We start from the raw sequence: 20,458 nt of genomic DNA on the forward strand, positions 1-20,458 counted from the left end.
TTAAATACAGCTTCAAAAAACTACGAAAGCAGTGAACACTAGGAAAAACCTGCCTCAGATGTTGCATGAGAACACACAACACATCTAATTGAAAAAAATCAGGAAGAACAGAGAGACAAAAATGGTGCTACACAGTTTTGGGAAATGGTCTGCTTTGCCTCAGACAAATCGGGGCCAAACTGAGGCTACCAGCTGTTACTTGATATTTCTGTCGGAACCGCACAAGAGGGGTGGGAAAGAAGTAGCCTGCTGCTTACCTACCAAGCCTACCCCCACCCCAGAAAATCTGAACAGAAGGGGCAGATGTCACGGTATAAAAGCCACAAGGCATGACTGTCCTTTCTTGCACGTATTCTGCCTGAGCAGCTGGGCCCGGAAGAGAAGGCCCGGTGACAGACAAAGAGGAAGCAGCTGTCACCAGTGGTCTCTCCACAGGCCATGGACATTTCTTCTATGGAGACCCATTTCTCCTGCATTTCTACCTTCGTGTGGACCTTACTGCAAAAAGAACTGATGTAGAGCAAAAGAACCGACCCACTAGAAACAAGGGTGCTTATATCTGGAATGGAGAAAGGGTGTGTCAATCCAACCATCAATATTCCATTTTCTTAACCACGATTCATGAGCAGCAATCCTGAAGTCAACTGACACTGGGGGAGCCTCACAAAAATCTGCAGTAGGATAGAGTGTTCACAAAAGAATAGGAAAAGGTAACTGGACACTGGATGTCTTCTTTTTAAAGGTGTTGATCATTACACTTAGAAATACTATTCAAAGGTTCAACTCTGTAACACAGATAGTAGGCAAAGAACAGACAATTAGAAAAGAAACTCCAGATTGAAAAACTAAGGTCAAAACAAACAAGTCCTTTGTGATCTTAGAATATACTAGAAATCTAGTAATTAGACATTTCGGACTTAGGACGTTTTCTTGACCAAGAAGCATGTAGAATCTCAGACATCTTACATCACGTATATTTGGGGGTCACTGCATACAGTTTCCTTTAGAAGAGACAGAGGTGGGAGGCATCTTCCCTCCGAGCCAACAAATATAAAGAATGAGATGTCAAAACTACCCCAGGCTAATGAATTACCTTCACTGACAACTCTGAGAGAAGCAACTTTTAAACACAAAGATGACACTGCATTTCCAGATACCTGAAAAAATGAGCAGAAATCTCCTAGACAATCCTCTAAGCAAGATGGATACCGCAGTCAGCCTTGACTAACTTCCCCTCACCACTCCAGGCTATGGTCTGAGCTGACTTCTTAAATCAAGGGTGGAAAATAGGTTCCAACTTTAGTCAATTGATAGAGGTTGTCTGGAACACTATTTTGACAAATATTCGGAAGCCACATCCAGACTCAGTGAGAAAGGCTGCCATGATTGATCAGGAATGGCTGCACTGGGCAGAAGAGGGAAAATTGATGGCATGTGTACTAAGCGTTTGCTAGAGGCAACATCCCTTTTATCTTCTAAAGGGAAAGAAATCTACACAGCAAACTGAATTAACTTCTTATGCAGAGAGAATTTACATCAGAATTTCAAAAACTCAAAAAGGCAGGGAAAACATCCATAAAGTTATTTACCATTTGTCATGAAAAGAAAACTATAACAGAAAAAAAATAACCCGTGTGGCATATACACTCTCCTAGTCAGTCTCCTCAAAGTAAGCTGAATCTGCTAGACTAGAGTCCAACAATAGCTCAAGGACCTGCTTTTCTATGACCTGAGAACTAAAAATGATTTTTACATTTGATAATGGCCTGCAAAGCTAACATATTTATTGCCTGGCCCTTTACAGAACAAAACCGTCAATCCCTGTGCTACTGCTGCTGCTGCTAAGTCGCTTCAGTCGTGTCTGACTCTGTGCGACCCCATACACGGCAGCCCACCAGGCTCTCCCGTCCCTGGGATTCTCCAGGCAAGAACACTGGAGTGGGTTGCCATTTCCTTCTCCAATGCATGAAAGTGAAAAGTGAAAGTGAAGTCGCTCAGTCGTGTCCAACTCTTAGCGACCCTGTGGACTGCAGCCTATCAGGCTCCTCAGTCCATGGGATTTTCCAGGCAAGAGTACTGGAGTGGGGTGCCATTGCCTTCTCCGATCCCTATGCTAGGAGAAACAGATACGGTTTTTCATGCATTTGAGAAGGAAATGGCAACCCACTCCAGTGTTCCTGCCTGGAGAATCCCAGGGACGGGGAGCCTGGTAGGCTGCCGTCTATGGGGTTGCACAGAGTCGGACACGACTGAAGCGACTTAGCAGCAGCAGCAGGCAAGTAATTCTCTATAAAGGATGGAAGTTTAATTCAGTAAGATACTTATCTAAGAAAGTTCCTGCTCTGTCCCTTTGTTAATTAATACACAAGTAATTACTGGGTTGGCCAAAAAGTTCATTGGGGGTTTTCTGTAAATTGTAATGGAAAAACTTGAACGAACTTTTTGCCCAATGCAATACATGTAGTTGGAGAAGGAAACGACAACCCACTCCAGTATTCCTGCCTGGAGAATCCCATGGACAGAGGAGTCTGGTGGGCTACGGTTCATGGGGTCACAAAGAGTCAGACACGACTAAGGGACTAAGCACAGGCACATACATGTAGTCCTCATGAATAAAGTTTCCCCCATCAGGCAACAAACCAAAAAATTCTGCTATGCCTCCCAGAGAAGTGTCTATATGGGCACAAAATGAATAAAAGAACTACAAAGAGACCTTAATTGTTTTCAACTTCTGTTCTGTGAGTAGATATAAAAAAAAATGTAAACATACTTTTATTGTTTTGGTTTGAAGTCTCAATCCATTCAGGGTGTTGATAGCTTTCTCTGCATCCTTAGGGTCAATGTAGTTCACAAAGCCATATCCCAAGCTCTGCCCTAATGAAAGGGAAGGGGAGAAAGGCATACATTAGTTCTCCACCGCTGATGACAGACATCCACGTTCGTTCTGGCATAAAGTCTTGTCATTAACGCCAGCATATGTTCTCAGGAGTAAAAAGAAGTCTACATTAATTCTAGAAATACACATGTGGCCTTTTTTGTCTCCTGTCTATTACAGCTTCAAGTTTAAACATCAGTTAGCACACAGCAAGCTGTGCTGTTTAAAAAACACACATCCCCAGTGTTCCATCGCACATGCCCTGCCTAAGCCCCAGCGCCCAGCAGCAAGGCGACTGTGGGTGCAAGTCTCCAGGGAGCTGCTGTGTGGGCTTCACGGGCACGACTTGCTCAGCTTCAGTTTCCTTACACATAAAACTGGAAAGTGAAAAGAATCAACCAAGAATCTGTCACTGTTCTGTACACATTACCCTGATAAATTTACAGCCTTTACCAAGTACAATTATTTCAGAGTCCAAAATAGTGGAGAATCATGAGTATGTGTGTGTACAAGTGTAATCTATGTGTGTGTGTGCATAAGTAGATTAATTTTAGAGGAGAGCTTATTCAAATAAACTAAATACAATTTACTAAAGGGGTCTGAAAACTTAGCTAAGGAATAAAGGGAAATATGAATACAAAGATTTATGGTTGAAGACATACAAGCCTGTAAGAATGGGTGGAAAACAAAGAAAAAACATAAAAATAACAGAAAAATTTCGGAATAAGAGTTGCTTCTAATGAGTCTGTTGTTGCTTGTATCCATCATCTGAGACCTCTCATCCTTGGCTCACCGATGTGTCCCGACTCTCAGGGAACGGGAGATAACAAGAGACTGGAATCAACGGAATGCACAGACAAGTCAAGTCAACCCTAAAGGTCTCCATTTTTCAACTCAAGGAAAGTTTCTCAGTTTGACAAGACGAAAAATACTAAAAGGTGGTGACAAAAAAAGACATTAAAAGGTTTAGTCTACTAAAAGTCAAACCAAACCAACTGAGGGTTTCCTGGAAGATTACCAGTAAAGGTAATGCTTTCTATAATCTACCGTTTTTGGATCAATTTCATAGCAAAGTGAGAGAATTTTTTTTTTTAAGTGGCACCCTTAAGTCTAAGTATTGATGAATACAGGTATTTAGAAAGGCCACTCTGGTTTTCCTAACTTGGTTCCTCACACATATACAAAGAGAGGGAGGGAGAGAGAAGAGTAAATATAATACCTAATAACCATGAAAACTTGTGATTATATTTTGAGGACCACTATCATTTTGAGGGGATAATCACTGCTAACTTATACTCTTGAATCAAACATGTTTTCCTATTTTTATAAAAGGGGGTGAGGGGAGACCTAAAACTAAGTTCATTAACTTTTTTCCTCACACTACTCACAGAAATTGTGTTTTACTCAAAGATCTGATTTTTTAAAGTTGCATGTGAATCACTAAAGTTTTAAGCATTCAGCTTTTTTCTAATTTGACATTTATCATGTGCCTACTGCATGCACAGTGGCCTCTCATGAAATGTGCTGCAGTCCTGTTACCACTGACCAGGATTCAAACTGGCTGAACATTAAAAAGGCTGCTCAAGGATGCATTTTATGATGGAAAGAATATGGGCTAGGAGATAAACATACATAAGTTCTAATCCTGGCTCCGCTGTTTACCAGCTGTGTGACTTTGAAGAAACAGCTTACCCTCTCTGAGTCATTAACCTCCTTATTTCTAGAACGTGGATAATTCCTACCCAATGAGACTGCCGAGTCAGTGATGAGAACTTTTCACTATCGATGGAGATAGACCACTCCAGTGAAAAAATAAAGGAAAAATAACATATCTACTACATGTTAAGGAGTTTATACACATTCATTTAAAATTCAACCAGACAAGATGCTACCAAAATAACAGGGGAAGGAAAGGCAAAGTGAACACTGTGTGGTTTTCCACATTGCTATTTTATAACAAAATAAACCAAATTATCAAGCACTGAGTCCATCTCTCCTATCTACTGGCACCTCACTTACATTTTACCAGTTTCTAATCAAAGTCCTTTCTCAATCTTGGTACACTGGAATCATCCACAGCACTTCAAAAACAAAAACAGAAAGTGGTGTCTCAGTCCCTTTCCCCTAATTTTTTTTTTTTTCAATTGAAAAAATTTTTTCAATTTTCAAACCAGGTTTCTTAAATCCTAGTGACTCTAACACATGTAATCAAGGCTGAAAATCACAGTTTTAATAGTGAGAGAGAATCTGAGACTGCAAATAAGGATTCTGGGAGCCCTAAGAAGGGCCAGGTGCTGATGGTCTGGGTACGAAGTGACTCTGCAATGAAGACTGCCTGCCTTTTGACAGATGCATTTGTAAAACATTAGTAGATGTCTTTCTTCTAAATACTTCAAGTTATCCATCACTGCAGAGGAACAGTTCATTGCCTACTGAAGTCACTCTCTGGAACAGCAGGGGCCTGCTGGAGTTGTGTTGCTGGGTAAAGTCAAAATCCTGTCTGCTTAGCCATCTCTTGCCCTTCCTCTAAGCTCTTACTCCTAGCACGCTGGGGGCACTCAAAAAGTTTGCTAAATGCACGAATAAGAAGCACAGTGGCTGTTATTCATTTAACCAAAGGCAACGTCATCAATGGGCTTCCCTGGTGGCTCAGACAGTAAAGAATATGCCTGCAGTGCAGAAGACCAGGGTTTGATCCCTGGGTTGGGAAGATCCCTTGGAGAAGGAAATGGCAACCAACACCAGTATTCTTGCCAGGGAAATTCCATTGACAGAGGAACCTGGCAGGCTACATACAGTCCGTGGGATCCCAAGAGTTGGGCACCACTGAGTGACTAACACTTTTTGATGTCATCCATGTCACCATCAGATGACCTAGGTCAGTCTTTGATCTGACCCCCTCAAGCAGCCATGGTTAGCACTGAGCACTGAAGAATTGATGCTTTTGAACTGTGGTGTTGGAGAAGACTCGTGAGAGTCCCTTGGACTGCAAGGAGATCCAACCAGTCCGTTCTGAAGGAGATCAGCCCTGGGATTTCTTTGGAAGGAATGATGCTAAAGCTGAAACTCCAGTACTTTGGCCACCTCATGCGAAGAGTTGACTCATTGGAAAAGACTCTGATGCTGGGAGGGATTGGGGGCAGGAGGATAAGGGAAAGACAGAGGATGAGATGGCTGGATGGCATCACTGACTCGATGGACGTGGGTTTGAGTGAACTCAGGGAGTTGGTGATGGACAGGGAGGCTTGGCGTGCTGCAATTCATGGGGTTGCAAAGAGTCGGACACGACTGAGTGACTGAACTGAACTGAACCAAATTTCAACTATTGGAAACTGAGTACACTCAAACAATATTTATCCCTAAACGAGCTCTCTGACACAAAGTTTCTAACTTTTTTAGTGCTGGTATTAGGAAGAGCAACACTCATCAATTAGTATTTAAGGTAAGCAAAATGTTATCACAACCCTAAGCAAAATAATATGAAGGGAGATAACTGCTGCTAAACGGCTTCTTTCCTAAATCCACCGCAGTAGATGCACCAACATGTTGGCACTGCAACTATAAGGGAGTTAGTAACTTCACAGATTTTCATTTTCAAGTGAGCTAATCAAGTCAGCAAACATGTACTGAATGCTTAAAATATATAAAGGTATCACAAATGATACAAAGATAGGCAAGCCTCTCCCCATTCTCATTTTTCAGCTGTGTGGTGTTTTAGTGTTTAATTTTAGCCTCACATTGATCTTGTGAGATACTCATTCTTCTTCTGTAAGGAAGTAATGGTATCTGAAGCTGGGTAAGGTCGATCAGTATCCTCAAATCAAAGAGGAAAAAAAAAAAACAAACAAGCAGAAAGTAGTCATCAGAACTCAAATCCAAAAATCTCAAACACTATGTTCTTCTCTCAATTCACGACTAGTTTATATATGAACCTGGACCATCTTCAGTATGCTTGAAATATAATGTAACCACGCATTTTCTAACAGAGCTCTACCAAAAAAAAGTTGTTTTGAGACAGCTGCCTACTGTCTTAAATTCCAGTACTTCTTGTGCAAGTATCAATTTCAGTATATATGAGTTTTTACGCTGTTATTCCTATGACAGTGTAAAGTCACCTGATTTATATAGTGCCTGTTTCAGGTTATTTATTATGAGTGCAGGTTTTTAAAAAAGAAAAGCAGAAGGAAGTCAAACATAAAGAAAAAAATATTTAGCCTGGAACCACTTTCTCCCACTTTTGTATGCATCAGCTAGTAACAGTCATAAACTACCAAGGAAGGCTCAGAAACCAAGCATCATTTATCCATATCCTCCAAATCTATTTTTCAAGTCATTCTGAATTTAGAATGTGCATATTGACAATCTCAAAACCAAAAATCACTTCTTTAAAAAACTTATAAAGCTCTACATTTAAATTCCAAGTGTAACAATTATGGAAACCACCATGATCAAAAGAAATTCTGAACAAAATAACAAAGCCAAGGCTCACCCCAAAAAAAAGCCTTCAAGACCAATAAATCCTCTTTAGAAGTCAAGAAGTTCCTCTGGTAGCTGAACATCAAAAATAAGGTCAACTTCACTAGTCCTCACAAGCTACCTGTGGCCCCATGGTCCTCAGAGATTTTGAAACCATTCATCCTAGCCTTGGTCCTAACAGCCATGGCAGGGATTCTAGAACGTCACTACAGAAGAAGCTTTCTGAACAGTCATAGGTCTATGACTTCAAGCAGGTCCTTAAACTCCAGGTTAATACTGCACTTTAGCACATGGCATTCTGTACAGTGTGTGAATGTGAATGGCTTTTGTTTCGCACCCTTCTTTTTAATCTAAATACATGCCACAGAGAAGGATGGCTTCTTCACAAAAGAGAAAAATCCCTTATCAACTGCTCCTGGGCAAAGGAGAACAGTTATAAACAGGCTGCTTAGAACCATGGTCAAGTGATCTAAAGCACAGAGCTGAAACACTCCAAGGGTCTCTGAATGGGGCTGAGGCGCACTGAGCTGCAGGGGGGTCAGAGCAGGAAGAGGAAAATAGGAAGAGAATCTCTTTAGTGACAGAGTGCTAGTGGGAAACACAGTAAACTCCAATTTATCCCAAACTGTGCATAACTCAAAGCAGCAGCCGTTCCCTTGCCACCTACATTGCTTTTAATAGCACACTTTAATTAAAAATTTAATTGCATATTTTAATTAAAAATACACAATCTTCTGAACCCATTTAATTCAAAGGTCACTTTATTTAGTCTTTTCTATTTCAAATTACTACCAATGTTCCGAATATCAAATTACCCCCTCAGGTTTAAAGGTAAAGGCAATAGATCACCATAATTCTTGATTACAAACCTGGTACATTAATTTAATTTTACCCAACCAATATTAAGTGAGATCCTTCTCAACATGGAATTGTGAAAAATAAAGTTCTGTATTTAAAAGTCATCTTACATATTTTTCACCAACATTCAGCATTCATTTGTTCAATGATTTTAGAAAAGCTACTTTTTGCTAATCCTGGAGAATACAGCACAGACACAAAGTTCCTCTTTATACAATTTATATTCTAGTTAGGAGACAACAAAAGAACAAGCCCTACAGTACATACTACAAGAAAATAAGGGCTAAAGAGGAAAAAAGAAGCAGAGTAGAGAGCTGGGGGCGCGGGGTCAGGGCCTCTGACCTAAATATAATGATGAGAGTGGGCCTGGCCTGAATGTAACATTTGATCCAAGACCTGAAGGAAGTAGCTCATAGTCTTATTAGGGAGGCTGTGTAAGCAGATTCATTCCAGTGCACATTCTACCATTGGCGTATCACATCCTACTTGTTCTACCAGCTAAATCTGCCCCACCCCTCCAACCCCCCACCCCCAGGCATTAGTACAGGTCCTCACATACTATTCTAACATGGATTACTGCTACAGTACCCTAACCATCATCCCTTCCCTAGACTCCTGTTAACTCCAAAACCAGTCTTTCTAGAAGAAAATCCCAATCATAATCTGGTTTCCAAGGTTATCATCAGTTTCTTGCTCACTTCTAAGACTCCTACAACTATGGATACGCTGAAACTCATATTCAGTTCCCTGTGCCTGGAATACACATCTTCTCCTCTAGGACAGGGGTCCCCAATCTCTGGGATCTAATGCCTGACGATCTGAGGTAGAGTTCATGTAATGATAATAGAAATTAAGTTCAGTTTGGTCGCTAAGTCATGTCTAAAACTCTTTGCGACCCCACGGATTGCAGCACGCCAGGCTTCCCTGTCCATCACCAACTCCTGGAGCTTGCTCAAACTCATGTCCATTGAGTCAGTAATGCCATCCAACCATCTCATCCTCTGTCGTCCCCTCTCCTCCAGCCTTCAATCTTTCCCAGCATCAGGATCTTTTCTAATGAGTCAGCTCTTCGCATCAGGTGGCCAAAGTATTGGAGCTTCAGCTTCAGCAGCAGTCCTTCCAATGAATATTCAGGACTGATCTCCTTTAGGATTGACTGGTTGGATCTCCTTGCAGTCCAAGGGACTCTTAAGAGTCTTCCCCAACACCATAGTTCAGAAGCATCAATTCTTCGGCCCCCAGTTTTCTTTATGGTCCAACTCTCCAAAATGCACAATAAATGTAATGTACTTGAATTATCCCAAAACTAGCCCCTCACCCAGGTCCATGGAAGAACTGTCTTCCACAAAACCGGTCCCCGGTGCCAAAAAGGTTGGGGAGCGCTGCCCCAAGGCTTTGTCTAAGACCTTTTCCTGTTGTAAGTTGTTTCACTCCCAGTGCTCACTGTTCAGTGCCCTTTCCTAGTCCTTCCACAGCCCTTGTATTATCCACCTTTATCTTACTACATATGGGTACTGAGTCAATTTGGACATCCCATTGCTCAGACTGTTGAGCAAGGGGAAGTTGAGCATAGATCCTGATATAGAAGACCCTAGCATAGATTATTTGGAGAAGGAAATGGCAACCCACTCCAGTGTTCTTGCCTGGAGAATCCCAGGGACGGCGGAGCCTGGTGGGCTGCTGTCTATGGGATCGCACAGAGTCAGACACGACTGAAGCGACTTAGCAGCAGCAGCAGCAGCAGCAGAGATTATTAACATGCTCACGGAAACAATGAATGAACGAACAAGCTAATTGGGGGGAGGGAGGAGGATGAACAAATGAAGAAACAGCCGTCTGCCTTCCAGGAACTTATGGTTGAGAAGAGAGATGCCCTTATACACATGCTCCCCATCCATGTCCCTACATCGCACCAGATGGTTACAGAACAAAAGGAGACAAGATGCTCAAATGTGACAGAATTCTGTCTTTCTAAGGGAGTGATGTGAGATACATTCCTTTTCAAGCAGTTCATATAAAACTTTTCATATGAAAATTTTCTACAAATACTATTTAAATGAAATCTCAATTTAAAAAAAAATAATGTCACCTAGAGTAATTTGATAGATTTACATAAATCTGTTTCACAAATCTGTAAGTATGAATTATGGGATGTCAGCATATAATTTTGTTGAAAGTGCTTTTTCACTAATATAATTAAGTCTGCTGAGACTATTCAAGTACAAGTCAAATAAAATGCAGAGTGAATTCTGCAAAAACCTAGTAGTTGAATCAACAATAAAAGGTGACTATGCTGATTGATGTGTATCTATTATTTTATTTAGAGCAGCAGTAATAGTTTATGAAATAAAAAAAGACAAAAGCAGCATGACTCTTTTCTAAATACCCCAGGAAGCAGAAACAGGTCACTATGGTCCTCTCTGACAAGCAAGACTATTTGCAAGCTGAGGTCTAATAACCTAACACTTAAAAAAAAAAAAAAAAAGGCAGATTGAGAAGATTCACTGTCTCTAAACATGGTCCCTATATAAAGCAGCATCCTTTAATCCCTTAACGAACAAACAACAAGAAAAAAATGATATTTAGGAAAACAAGTTTTCACTTCAAGGGGGACAATTTTCATTTTTAAAGACAGACCAAACCCCTTTCCCTCATGCTAACAGCATAACATCATCCTTCCCTGCCACCCCCCCAACAATAAAGTTGCAAATGTGTTGTGTTGCTTCAGATGGACTTTCTGTTCTCAGGCGCTGGCCTTGTCTGTCTGTTCAGACAGGCTGTGCACCGCAACTCTGGCACCAAAGCAAGGTGCACCAGACTTTACAAAGGCTCTTTCTTAATAGCTCAGATCTCCTGTGAACGAAGCCACGTGGGGACCACACATTGGGGGAAAGCTTTGAGAGAAGCCTAGAGAACAGAGGAATGCAATCTTCTCTAGTCACGTTTCTCTCCAAATTTTAATTCCTGACTTAGCCCAAGCCTCCTCAGATGCAGCATGCCAGACGCAGGAAGTCCTTCCATTTAAACATTCAACTAACTCAGGTCAAATTGAACAGGTCCTTCTCACCACCCTCTAACAGGAAAGATCAAACTATGAGGCAGAGAACTGCTGTGATCCTATTACTACAGACCAAGCCAGACTCCCTTGAAAGCTCGGAGCATTTTTACCAGTTTCCCAAAGGACATTAACAGGGATTATCACCAGGATGGAGAATTCAACCTAGACACTCACATAATACAGAAAACAGATGGCTCACTCGAAGACTCATCTTCCACTCAAATGCTAATAAAGCTGGCCTGAGACTTAAGTGCCCAAATTTAAAATGGTTTTCAGGACTTCACAGATGTACTGAGATAATACAGAAGAGTTCAAATCATACCTTTTCTGCTGAAATCAAAGTTGTAAATAGTAATCATTTGGTAAATACTACTCCTAATTCGAGAGGGAGCAGTTAATGGCCTCGGCAGTAGTGTTTTCCTACTGAGTTAATTTTAATGGCCATATCTGTCCTCTGATTATACAACTGGTAAAGCTCCACTTTCCTACAGTTCCAGTCCCAATAATTATGAATCTGCTGGCAATGCAGTGTGACCTTGCTTAAGTCGGCAAAACTGTGGGTTTCTTAATATATCACCATTTTAGGCAACATTAAGAACTCCCACATAATCCAGTCTTAGGCTTCTGAGTAGAGCATGTTAAATCCTCTAAATTCTCAAGTAGTGCACATGGATACTAAGATGTCTTGCTTCCAAGACCAGGAAGATTAGGAAATATGATCTTTATTTAAAGTGGGAAAATAAACTAGTTCCTCTAGTCCACACATTTTAGGGGAATATTTTAACTTGGACCAGGTTCTCCAGCTTGAGAAAAAGTTAGCTATTACAGCATCTCAAGACCATTATCAAAAAAAAAAAAAAAAACCCAGGTCTCATTACTCACTTATTTATTTACATAGTAGCTCCTAAAGAAAAATCAGCAAGCCTACCTTTAAATGCTGCAGCTATCCCCATGGTGAGAACAAAAGCCAAAAAACTGTTAGTTGGCCAGAAAGTCAAACCCTACAGTTCAAAAAAAGTTAGGATATTAACATACCCTGAGCTAAGACAAAATCAACTCGTAAGTTAAGATCTGAGTCTGCTGCAATAGTCTCGTTTCTTTGTTAATTATAATCAACTCTCCCCTGCCACACACACACACACACAAAGGGGCTGCGTAATCTGCTTTATCTTGTGCTTACTTGAAAAGCAATGGAGTTCTCCAAATAAATATGATTTGAGGTGAGGGCCACGGAATTATATTCCTCAAAATACTATTGCAGTAAAGAGGGAAACGAGAAACCAGTTAACACTGCAGCAGTGAAGAGGGTGTGTGCTATTGCTTCCACTACCAGCTGGTGCCCATCTATGTACACACATGGAGGTCACTGAAAACCAGTAGTTTCTTAATGTGCTTCTCTCTTTGTGAGACATTTGTTTTATTCAGGTATTACAAAGAACTACCTTAAGGCCCTAAACACTATAACTAGCCCAGCACCCTGTCTGAGACTGTATGAGAGTCTCGCAGACCACTATAGAGAGCTCTGTGGGGTTTTGTCCAGAAGAATGGGAAACATGCAAATCCTACCAGGCCCACAGGATTTTCTCTCACTCACCCAAAAGTTCAAGGTTCATCAGCCAAGACCTTCCAATTGGGAAAGCCTGGTAAGCCTGGGGTCAAAGTCTGTTCTCACTGTCCCATAAGTGCTTTTATCTAGGTGTCTGGAAGCAAACAGTACCACTACCTAATTATTGACTGCGATCAAGCAAACTTTTTGGGCTCCAAAATCACTGCAGATGGTGACTGCAGCCATGAAATTAAAAGACGCTACTCCTTGGAAGGAAAGTTATGACCAAGCTAGACAGCATATTAAAAAGCAGAGACATTACTTTGTCAACAAAGGTCTGTCTAGCCAAGGCTATGGTTTTTCCAGTAGTCAGGTATGGATGTGAGAGTTGGACTATAAGGAAAGCTGAGCACAGAAGAACTGATGCTTTTGAACTGTGGTGTTGGAGAAGACGCTTGAAAGTCTCCTTGCAAGGAGATCCAACCAGTCCATCTTAAAGGAAATCAGTCCTGGGTGTTCATTGGAAGGACTGATGTTGAAGCTGAGACTCCAATATTTTAGCCACCTCATGCGAAGACCTGACTCACTGGAAAAGAGCTTGATGTTGGGAGAGATTGAAGGCGGGAGAAAGTGACCACAGAGGATGAGATGACTGGATGGCATCACCGACTCAATGGACATGAATTTGGGTGAGCTCCAGGAGTTGGTGATAGACAGGGAGGCCTGGCGTGCTGCGGTTCATGGGGCCACATAGAGTCGGACACAACTGAGCGACTGAACTGAACAAGCAACTTATGAGACTTGTACTAACATAGAGCCATCGTACTTAATTCTCAAAGCAAAGCTCTGTATAGATACATGTGTACCCATTTTACAGATAAAAACATGGAGGTCCTGGTATATTAACTAACTTGCTCAAAGGCACAGAGGTAGCTGGTACATGGAAGATACTTCTTGAAACTAGTATTGACTTATCCAAACCCAGTCTTTTCAGCATACACTTCACTGCCTTTGGCCAAGCTTAGGAATTATTTTGAGGCAGACTCCTGTGCATCCAAAGTACACAACTTTTCAACCAGGATATTTATAGTTTCCAAATAACGTGCATTATTTTGCTTGTTCTCTGTCATGTTTTGACTCATTGGAATGTTACCATTCTTTCTCAATCCATCAAGACACTAGATATACAAGAAAAAAAAAACAAAACAAAAAACAAGAAAAGGTTCATCACCCCACAGGTGCACAAACCACTTCAACCTTCAAAACAAATCCATCACTACAAAACAGATTAGAGATCTCCACATTGTAAAAATATTCATTTAAAACAGGACTTAATTTACATACCTCCTTTCCAGAAACTCAGAAAGCAATTCTTATGGCTAAAGCCAAACATGTTTGCTACTGCCAAAATCGTCTCCCACACATGACGCTTCCCTCGTCAGCAGATTGCATTAAAATGCGTTCACACGCCTAGCATGGTTTTCTAGCTGTAGAAAAGCAGGTGGGATCAATACCACATGGTCTGCCCTCTAAGATCTTAGCTCAAAAATCTAAAGCAAGACGATAAACAAGAGAGATGCAAAGAAGAAGCAAGAGAGATGGCACTTAATAAACATGGAACACCTATATTTAATCACTGGCATTTCATGCTTCACCAGGAAGAACCTGAAGAGAAGGCTTTATTTAGTCATTTGAAATAGAAGAGATAAAATTTAGAAGTTTCTTGACAGAGCAACTGTGGAAACAGGCATATGGAGAAGAGCTAACTAGTAGAGAAGCACAGAGGAGCTGGTTAGACGAAAGACACACTGAACACAAAGCGGTCCATGGAGCTGAGAAGCAGGCACTGGAGCAGGGGCTTCCCCGCACGAAGCTCTGCAGAGGCCACACTGCAGGACGCACCCAGCAGGAGTGACCACGAAACTCACGAGACAGACCAAGGGAGCCACCCCTGGTGACAATCAAGAGGAAACGCAGACCTAAGAGCAAGGAGAACACTGGGCAAGAAGCTGCGACAACCCAGAATGGGGATCTGACCCCAAATTCCTTTCAAAAAGGTTCCAGAGATCTCTGAAGAGGCAAAAATGAGAGGCTAAAAATCCAAAATATCTTTCACAAGTCCCTACAAATCGCCTCAATCCTAAATGGCTCACTTTTCATCTGGACAAATTCCAGCCCGAGTCTTCTATTCCTATTTTGTCTATTCCACAAAAACTTTTCCTTATGCTACCACTGACTGAGCCTCTGTCAAGTACACTCTTACCTGAAAAAGGAGCACAATTAATTCAATCCAAGCAGCCTTTTACCCAAAATTGAACTTTCAGAACAAGTACTGTTTTCCCTCCAGAGGGCCTTTCAGACCAAGGGCCAGGACGGGTAAAAAGGCAAGCCCCTCAAGCCCCTTGGTGATAACTTCTCACCTTCATCATAATAATAAGACACAAGGAACCTTTAGAATCTTAGGTTAATACTCTGACATTAATGCAGAACACCCATACAACAACTTCTCAAATACCCATTCACTATGTATCCCAGCTGGCTCAGTGGTAAAGAATCTGCCTTCCAATGCAAGAGATGTGGGTTTGACCCCTGGGTCAGGAAGATCCCCTGGAGAAGGAAACGGCAACCCGCTCCAGTATTCTTGCCAGGATAATCTCATGGACAGAGGAGCCTGGCGGGCTATAGTCCATGGGGTCACAAAGAATCAGACACAACTGAAGTGAATGAGCACACACTCATAGGTATCTAACAGGATAACCCCAGTCAAAAAAGAGCAAAACTCAAGATGACTGCCCTAAGGAAGGCTTATGATTTTCCGAGATCTCTTTTACAAAGCTATAAAAAACATGTACATCCGAATCCTCTCCCACACCCAGTTAAGCCATTACTATGAGTGAAAGTGTTAATAACTACCCTAAGTGGGCACAAAGTGTTAACAAACCTTATTCTAACACTCTGTGTAGCAATCACAAAGTGATACAGGACTTCTGAATTCACACATGGACTTCTGAATTCACACATGTACCTAAGTCTTTTTTCATACAATATGGTGATAACAAGTCAAAAAAGAAAGAGAGGGAGGAGGAAGGCCGTGTCATTTAGAGGAGACACTGCATAGCATCATATCATCAAGTAAAAAAAGGCTCGGGACTTTCCTGGTGGTACAGTGGTTGAGATGCTGCGTTCCCAATTCAGGGAGCATGGGTTCAACCCCGGTCAGAGAACTAAGATTTCATGTGCCACATGGCATGGCCAACAAACAACAACAAAAAGTTTCAAATGAAGTAAAAGCAGGTAACATTTCACCTTCTTATCTGCATCACTGATCAAGCATCCTCTATACGAGTAACAGTAACACCAGGACTCTCTGGTGGCTCAGGTGGTAAAGAATCTGTCTGCAATGTGGGAGACCTGAAAAAGTTCGATCCTTGGGTCAGGAAGCTCCCTTGAAGAAGGGAATGGCAACCCACTCCAGTATTCTTCTCTGGACAATCTCACAGACAGAGGAGTCTAGCGGGGTACAGTCCATGGGGTCGTAGAGAGCTGGACACGACCGAGCAACTAACACTTTCACTTTCATACAAGTAACAAGGCTTCCTTCTGGGGACAGTTCTCCAGTTTAGTTCATTTTATTTTAAAAAGACAGACCAGAATGAAATCAGTGATATTTTTAGCAACAACAAAGGAAGTAAAATTCCAAAGGACATCCATTGTCCCCAATCTGCACAAAGATTTAGGTATAAATAACATATGATTTTCCTTCTTTTTGTTCAGGACATTTTGTTTAGTCTATATTTAATAAAGAAAGGCAGTTACATTTCCAAGACACTATGAGGAGTGTGTTTTTTTTTTCCTCCCCCTCAATTTAAAATAGTCACACGAAAGCACTGATTTTTATACTTGGGAGAAATCCCCAAACAGACCAATTGTTTAGGCAGGTTAGGGTATAAATGCTGACTGTAAAGGAAACCTATTTAAATACTGCAGATACAGCTTCAAGGACTTTAAAAGGGCCCTCTCTGAAGCAATAAAGAGGAAAGAATCCCAATGGAACAAAATCTATAGAGGAACTTGAGCAGGACATGGTAAAAGTGGTAAAGGCTGCAGGTCCGATGGGAGCCATGGCTATAATTAAGTCAAAGAGGCACCCTGACAGAAATAAATATCCACTGTGTTTTGTGCTAAGGGACAGGTACGTTACAGCAAACCACTCAGAGACCCCAGCACAATCCCTCTCCCAATTAACAGATGGTTTCTAAAGAGAGATACAAAATGGGTTAGCTCCTGCAGCCGCCACCTTCATATCACATGGAAGCTTGACTACTTGCTTATTCTCACATATATGAGGCTCACTCCTGGGGAAGGTGCTATATTTTCATGGCAACAGATTAGTACAAAGGACCATCTGATGCAGAAGTAACATCTATAAACAGAGCTTCTCGGCTATTGGGGGCCATATTACAAAATTCACAGCAACTCTACAAACACATTTTCAAGAATTGGGCAAAGACACTTAACAAAAGAGCTCTCATTCATACGAATCCATCTTTTTGCCACCAAGTGTCCCCTAAAGGTCTTTGTAGGTCTTTATTGACTAAGCCAAAGCCTTTGACTGTGTGGATCACAACAAACTGAGGAAAATTCTTAAAGAAATGGGAATACCAGACCACCTGACCTGCCTCCTGAGAAATCTGTATGCAGGTCAAGAAGCAGTAGTTAGAACCAGACATGGAACAACAGACTGGTTCCAAAGAGGAAAAGGAGTACAACAAGGCTATATTTTGTCACCCTGCTTATTTAACTTATTGCAGAGTACATCATGAGAAATGCCCAACTGGATGAAGCACAAACTGGAATCAAGATTGCTGGGAAAAATATCAATAACCTCAGCTATATGGATGACACCATCCTTATGGCAGAAAGTGAACAAGAACTAAAGAACCTCTTGAAAGTGAAAGAGGAGAGTGAAAAAGTTGGCTTAAAGCTCAACATTCAGAAAACTAAGATCATGGCATCTGGTCCCATCACTTCATGGCAAATAGATGGGGAAACAATGGAAACGGTGACAGACTTTATTTTTTTGGGCTCCAAAATCACTGCCGATGGTGACTGCAGCCATGAAATTAAAAGATGCTTGCTCCTTGGAAGAAAAGTTATGACCGACCTAGACAGCATATTAAAAGCAAAGACATTACTTTGCCAACAAAGGTCTGTCTAGTCAAAGCTATGGTTTTTCCAGTAGTGACGTATGTATGGGAGAGTTGGACTATAAAGAAAGCTGAGTGCTGAAGAACTGATGCTTTTGAACTGTGGTGTTGGAGAAGACTCTTGAGAGTCCCTTGGACAGCAAGGAGATCCAACCAGTCCATCCTAAAGGAAATGAGTCCTGAATATTCACTGGAAGGACTGATGCTGAAGCTGAAACTCCAATACTTTGGCCACCTGAAAAGACCTTGACGCTGGAAGACTGAAGGCAGGAGGAGAAGGGGGCGACAGAGGATGAGACGGTTGGACGGCATCACCGACTCAATGGACATGAGTCTGAGTGAACTCTGGGAGTTGGTGATGGACAGGGAGGCCTGGCAGGCTGCAGTCCACGGGGTCACAGAGTCGGAAACGACTGAGTGACTGAACTGAACTGTCCCCTAAAAAAAAGGGGCCAAGGAGTTTATGTCCTCCTGCTATGTCTAAGACCTAGATTCATTAAAGATACCTCATCAGTGACAAAAGCCAGACTAAAAGTGCACCCTAATGCTCACCCCTATGACTCTACCATCTACCTTGCTCTTGTCAAGTTAAGTTTCACAAATAATTTCAGGCCTGTGCAGTAGAGTAAGCCGCTTTCATTAAAGGAGCATCTTATGCTGGAGAATGTTATACAAAACACTAGGTATTCGACAAGTATAACACTTAAATGAACATTTCACCAAACACTAGTCCTTACCTTACTTCAGTATTCAATAGCCCTCAGTGTCCAGGTGTTTTCCTGTTTTGTTGCTGATAATTTCTTACTTGCTATTTATAAAGGAGGCAGGGTACCAAATAATTACATATTGCAAACCAATCTCCTTTATTTGGGGGAAAAATTGGAAGACTTTATGTATGCTGCTAGATCACTTACTAGTTAAGCCCTATTTCCAAAAATAATATAATGCTCATTCTAGTTCTCTTAATAAATAGTAACATTATTAAGGTAGTCCATATATACCTAAATTACCAATCTTCAAGCAAGAAACCACACATATATACTCTGAATTGCAATGCATCTCCTTAACCCAAAAGCCTTCTATACTTTATCTGGGGTCTTGATCCTCTGCTCCTCCCTAAAATGCTACATCCAAGACTAAAGGAAGTGGAACTTGTTTTAAGGTTTAAAAAGCTTTATCGTCTTACAGTTGTGACTTGCGTATGTGTAAAAACCTCAGATCCCTCTGAGATTTACTTAAGATTCAGATAAAGATTGATTGGTTCTAAACAGCATTCTTTTGAAGCAAGAAACCAAGGCAAATTATTTTTCATAAGCCTCCAGCATATGAAAGATTATATTAAACATATAATTTAAAAATTCAATTAACTATTCTATGCTACTTGGCTATCTTAATTATAGCCCTTCCACTGTTAAAACATGGAAATTAACCCATAATTCCTTCTCTTCCCTAGCAATTCAAGACTCCTGGTTAAGAAATATTCAGAAATAAAAAAACTAAAGGTTAATCCTCGTGATAACTATATTAGTTATCAAATTCATCAAATAATTGTCCTTGGTCAACTCCCCAATCTTGACTGCTGCCTCCGCCCTAGATTTCACCGTTCTTTACAAAGCTAAGGTGTTCTTTCATTTTAATTTTCTATCATTTTCATCTAGGATAAAAAAAAAATAAAAGTGAAGCAAAATTTCTAAGAAAATTCGAATCAAGGGACCAGGACCTAAGTTAAACTTTAACAATTCCCACAGGATTTTTGTTTTCAGAGTGCAGAATCTACCACCTAATTAAGGTGTTATTCAAAGATTTTCTGTATCATTTCCTAAAACCTGGTAATATCCTGGCCAAACCATCCTTCCTCTCACCTTCATGCTGTGTTTTCACTTAAAGCTACTTGAACAGATATCCCATTCTAATCCTTTAAGCTTACATAAATATCCTAAGAGGCTGCAAGGTAAGGACATAAAATTGATTGGATATTATTTCAAACAAGAGTTATGATTCTGCATCAATGATTAGTTAAAAATAAATATACTAAAATAAAGATTAAAAATTAGGGTTTGATCTTCTCAAAGAGAACTGAAAGCTGTTCAAAAAAATTGATACTAACGATGTATATCACTGACACCACGGAACAAAGAAATGTAATACCTCTAAGCCTACCTGCATTCCCACAAGACTAGACACCAATGGGTTTTAATTAAATGATGACTGAGTAAGCAGAGGGAATAAATGGAGGTCATTCACAAGTAAGCTTGTTTTTCTATAAGGTCTATGACTCTCATCAGCTGCTATAAACAACAACAGCCATCAAACATCACTGACCTCTGAAGATTATAAAAGCTAGAGAAGAAACACCCAGAAAGATCAACTGAGTCATCACTAAGAATGCCATTACTACTGGTCATCTCAGCCATTCTTCAGGTAGTTCTTGACTACAC

At 40.9% G+C, this 20,458-nt stretch overlaps 1 protein-coding gene across 1 annotated transcript in view; it reads right to left on the reverse strand.

Annotated features, from left to right (window-relative positions):
* The window catches only part of ELAVL2 (ELAV like RNA binding protein 2), a 141,726-nt gene that overhangs the window by 40,290 nt on the left and 80,978 nt on the right, over positions 1-20,458 (reverse strand). Inside the window, exon 3 of the mRNA XM_070376139.1 lies at positions 2,771-2,874. Within this exon, the coding sequence (XP_070232240.1) occupies positions 2,771-2,874 (104 nt within the window). The remainder of the gene's footprint in view (positions 1-2,770; positions 2,875-20,458) is intronic.

This window comes from Bos mutus, chromosome 8 (genome assembly GCF_027580195.1).
Source record: "Bos mutus isolate GX-2022 chromosome 8, NWIPB_WYAK_1.1, whole genome shotgun sequence".
Lineage (NCBI taxonomy): Eukaryota > Metazoa > Chordata > Mammalia > Artiodactyla > Bovidae > Bos > Bos mutus.